Source organism: Mesoplodon bidens, assembly GCF_964165515.1.
Source record: "Mesoplodon bidens genome assembly, chromosome: 1".
Lineage (NCBI taxonomy): Eukaryota > Metazoa > Chordata > Mammalia > Artiodactyla > Ziphiidae > Mesoplodon > Mesoplodon bidens.
Window position 1 is genome coordinate 184,314,166 of NC_138176.1, and position 5,108 is coordinate 184,319,273.

The 5,108-nt window shown below is 39.4% G+C and overlaps 1 protein-coding gene across 1 annotated transcript; it reads right to left on the reverse strand.

Annotated features, from left to right (window-relative positions):
• Nucleotides 1-3,185: 3,185 nt before the first annotated feature.
• LOC308615596 (peptidyl-prolyl cis-trans isomerase A-like) lies at nt 3,186-3,644 on the reverse strand (the record flags this gene model as incomplete). Its single annotated transcript, XM_081231184.1, has 1 exon — nt 3,186-3,644. The coding sequence occupies one exon, from the start codon at nt 3,642-3,644 to the stop codon at nt 3,186-3,188; it is 459 nt and encodes a 152-aa protein (XP_081087310.1).
• Nucleotides 3,645-5,108: the final 1,464 nt, after the last annotated feature.

Sequence of the window (5,108 nt, forward strand, 5' to 3'; positions counted from 1 at the left end):
AGTTGTCGTGTGCATTGAAGGATGTTTAGCAGTCTCTGGTTTCCTCGAGGCCCCAAGCATGCTAAATGTAGCCCAGGCAAGCAGTCAACAATAGCTTTATTTCCACCTTCAAGCAGTAAGAGCTGACCTCTGGCCCCTTCCCTTCAATGGAGGGCTTTGAGCCCATTTTCCCTTTAGGAGCTCTAACCAATCACTGCCAACTTCCATCCTGAGCTCTCAGCAGGCCAGGAACTTCAACTTGCTGCTTTACATTTCTGCCTTTTATTCCATTCTGTGAACTACCCCATATCCTTCTAATGAATTCATTTTACACTATTGATTTCTTCCCCAATTCAGTAAATAGCAGCCCTATTCTTCCAGTTGCTCAGACCAGAAACTTCGGAGACATCTTTGACTTTTTTTTTTCTTTCCACATCCTGTGTCACTCAGTGTCCCGGCAGGATACAGATAGCACACTAAAAGTGGTATCTGAGAAAAATTCAATGGATTAATTACAAATGTGTGGTCAGGTTAAGGGAAGGTAATAAGAAATGGTGAAGCACCCAAGGGGGAGTCACAGTGAGAAGCCACTACCCAAGGCTGGCAGGAGGCAGGGGTGAGAAGGGTTTACCGGAACCAGCAAGAGCTGTGGTCATAGAAGGTGGCTGCCAAACTGTAGCCTGGCAGGGCAGGCGCCAGGAGAGTAAATATTTCTGTCTTGCTCTCCTCCTGCCCTCCAATTTCCTTTCAGTTCATTTCACTGTCTGAACCCAACCAAAGGAGGACAGGAGATTCCAGATGTGTGGTCTGCGGAGGTCAGGTTTCCAGTCTCCAGGAAGGAGTAGGGGATGGATTTGAAGGGGCAATCAGAATCCCTGTGTGCCCTCATCAGCAAATCTGTCAGCTCTGCCTTGAAATACATCCAGAATCCAACTCTAGCTCTCTACTTCCCTTATTACCTTCCTAGTCCAAGCCGCTGTTTCTCACCTGGACAACTGTATCAGCTTCTATTCCTTTACCAGCTTAATTTTCTTACAGCATTTATGACCCCCTAAAATATTATGCAGGGTTTGTTTATTTGCTTATTGTCTGTCTCTCTCCACTAGTGTGTAAATTCCATGAAATCACAAAGCTAATCTGTTTTTTTAACTGCTATGAAATTCCTTATACATGGTAGGCAGTCAATAAATATTTAATTAATTAATTAATACTTAAGTTGATCTGATTTGGTTTCTGTTCCTTATTATTTCCAAAGAACTTTAGATGATTTCAGGGTGTACACCCCTGAATGTAATGTAAAAATAAAATGTAATCTCATTTTGTTTTTAAAAAATTTTTTGTGTGGGTGCATGTAAAAAAGAATGGGAGTATATTCAAAAATTTTAGAAGTGATTACAATTAGAGAGTAGGATTTGGGGTAGTTTTCATTTTCTTTTTTGATTTTAACACTTCTGAAATTTTCTACAATGGCTACATATGATCCTTGTAATAAGATAAAAGTACCTTTATTTTATTTTAAAATTAAAAAAATATTTTTGATTTACAATGTTTTGTTAATTTCTTCTGTAGTGCCTTTATTTTAAAGTACTGACTAGCATCAACCAGATCTTCTAGAGAAACTTGGCAATTCTTTTTCATCCCTTGGCTCCCCGTCCCTGTTCTGACAGTGACACTGCCAAACCTTTCCCACTCTTTGTAAGCAGTCATGCTGGATCCATTTCCCTCGGTATCTATCCTGCTCTGTGCTGTAGGAAGCTGATCCATGAGATTGTAAGAATCTGGCCCCCTGGCCCTCTAGCTTCCAGCTTGGTTCAGCTAATGGCTTTACCTGAAATCTAGAGGGCAAGAGGAGAGTGAGGTCAGACCACTTATTCCCCCAGCTCCCTCCTTACCAGTTCCTGCAGGTTGGCTATGTCCCTTTACCTAAAGGCCACAGCTCCTGCCAAGTGGTCCTCTCCAAACAGCTTTCTCTAGGTCCCAGTAACTGCTCTCTCCTCTCTCTTCTCCAGGCCCAGGGATGGTAATAGTTTTCTCAACCACTAGCCCTGGGGTAACGTACCTTCCCTTTTCCTTCCTAATCCTTGCTCACAACTCTATAAACTCTCCTCAAATTACCCAATTCAAGAATTTCATATCTTTTCTTCCAAGGTCCCAACTAAGCACTCAGCTCCATCTTCTTCCATCATTCTCAGCAAATGACCTTGCCTCATTCTTTATTTTTTACAGAGAAGGTCTTCTTGTATCAGCTTTCTTCTCATTCCTCAGATGGCCATTCATCATCACGTTACTAAAAGTAGTCTATATAATGGCCTGCTCTCATGCCTAATATTGCCTCTCAGAACACATAGCATATCTTGCTCATAGCAGGGCTCTACCCTGTCTTCCTCTTGCCTCTGAGAACATTTTCCCTTCATTGGCTCTTCTTCTTTCTTCCATAATTTAACTCTGGATGTTCCCAATGTGTCAAACTTTGGTTTTGCCCCATGACATAATTTTTTTTAAAGAAGAAAGTTTATCGATTTTTACTACTTTAATTACCTTTATTTGGATAATTTTTTAAATGTATACTTGCTGTCTTATTCATTTAACTAAACTCCAATCCTTTATCTCTTCAGTCAGATTAGATATTTTCCATGGATTTCCAATTGTCTCCTCCTCCTCAAATCCAGTATCATTTTATTCCCCTCAATTAGATTTTCTCCCATTGTCTGTATTTTTTCCAATGGAATCTACATTTCTTGAGCTCAAGAGTGTAAAACACTGAAGTTATTTTTTAATGCCTCCATTTTCTGTGCCCCTCAACTGCAATTACTTTGTGAATTCTATAATTTTTTTTCTTAAACTCATTTCTCAGAGTTACTTCTTTTCATTCTCATTGTTGTAATCAAAAAAATTTTTTTAACTATAGGCCAAGATTATTTCAATAGTCCCCTAACTTGTCTTCAAGTTCCAGGTTCCCCCATTCCTACAGAAGGATTAAGATTTCTAGAATATTACTAATATCATGTGGTTCTAGAATGTGGCTCCCATTAATAATATTCAATAATTACAACATTAACCACTAATATATACTGAGTATTTGCTCTGTGCTGACTGTTACACTAAGTTCTTTTTTACATGGATTAATTATTTTAATCCTCAGAAGAGTCCTGTAAATATTCAATTGTACAACTGGAAGATTTTTTTTTTCCTACAAGTCAAATTTATTAGATTTGTCCACAGTCAGCAATGGCGATATTCTTGCTGGTCTTGCCATTCCTGGGCCGCAAGCACTCTATGACTCCCAAAATATTCATGTCCTCTCTCACCTTGCCAAAGACCACATGCTTGCCATCCAACTGCTCAGTCTTGGCAGTGCAGATAAAAACCTGGTAATCGTTTGTGTTGGATCCAGCACTTGCCATGGACAAGGTGCCAGGACTGGTATGACTCAGGATGAAAGTCTCATCAAATTTCTCCCCAGAGATGGACTTGCCACCAGTGCCATTATGGTGTGTGAAGTCATCACCCTGACACATAAATCCCGGAATAATTCTGTGAAAACAGGAAGCTTTACAACCAAATCCTTTCTCCCCGGTGCTCAGAGCACAGACGTTTTCTGCTGTGTTTGGAAATTTGTCTGCAAACAGCTCATAGGAGATGTGGCCCAAGGGCCCACCATCCATGGCCATCAGCTCTGAGGTGGTGGTGTCTTCAAGGCCAGAAGAATTTTAGAACATTTAGGAAACTCCCAGATTACCCAGCTACTGGTGGTTCTGGAATGCAAACTCCACATGAAAGCAGAAGTCACGCTCTTAGTCTTTTCTTCCATGCTATCCAAATCCCTCAACATGACTTCCAATATGCTCTGCAAATTGCCCCCACCCTTCTGACCCAATATCAGCCTTTGTTTCTCTCTACATTATACTGAGGGTGAGTTCACTCATGCACCATACACACATCATGTTCATTGCAGGGTTTTTTGCCTTGACTTTTGCACCTATATCTTTTTTCCTGTTGTCAGATCAAATTCTCTTTTTGAGTGAAGGTCTGGCTCCAGACCACAATGAAGTCTTCACGAATGCTACAGTACACATGGATCTTTCTTTTCTCAGAGCCTCTAAGACCACTTATTGTCTGTACCATTACTTTCATATTCAATCAGGAAGTACTTTGATTTATATTTAACTGCTATCTGTACAATTGCTATTTATTCACCCCAGAAAAAAAATACTGAGCCCTTATTATTTTCCAGGCACTGTGTAAATGCTGAGAATACAAAGGTGGATAAGATTCAGTCTCTGAAAGAGTTTTATCCAGGGAGGCAACATGTATGCAAACTAAAATATTACAATACACTCTGATAAGTGCTAATATTGGAAGGATATATTGCATAATGGTTTAGTACATGAGGTTTGGAATTGCCCAGGTCTGGGTACATTTTCCAGCTGTGCTCCTCAATAGCTAAATGAGAATTACACAACCTAAGCTTCTGTTTCCTCATTTGCAAAATGGAGATACTAATTGTAGTAGCCACTTATTAAGGTTTTTAAGAATTATATAAAGAATTTTATGAAGTATATAAGGTATATAAAGTATAAAGCATATAAAGTATAAAGTAATTAGAACAGTGCTTGAAAGTTTATAACTATTTATCCCTATCCCCCCCCAAAAAGGAATTTGCATGCATTCTATACATTTTCTTCAGTGGGAATAGAGAAGATGGAGAGAATAACTGTGCTAGGGTTGTCAGGAAAAGCTCAGGAAAAAGGATAGAATTTGAATAGGGTCTTGAAGGATGAGAAGGAATTTGCCAGGTTATTCTGATTTGGTTAGACTGTAGGAAGAATGTAGAGAAAGTCTTGTGAAAGGAATCTGGGAAGATAACACAGGCAGATTGTAAAGGGCATTATGTCTATGCAAAGGTACTTGTACACCACCTTCTTGACTAGCAGTTCCCAAAGGCTTTGGTGTTGTGCCAGAGATTTCCAAAACCATAGGCTCACCAAATAATATTTGTCTGTTAAAAAAGCATAGTGACTCAGACATGTCAACATATTTTAAGGTATTTCTGAAGTTATAGTTACTCTTTGGCACTTTATGCTCTATTAATTAGTGAATCCTAAAAGAATTACTATAGACCCTATGCT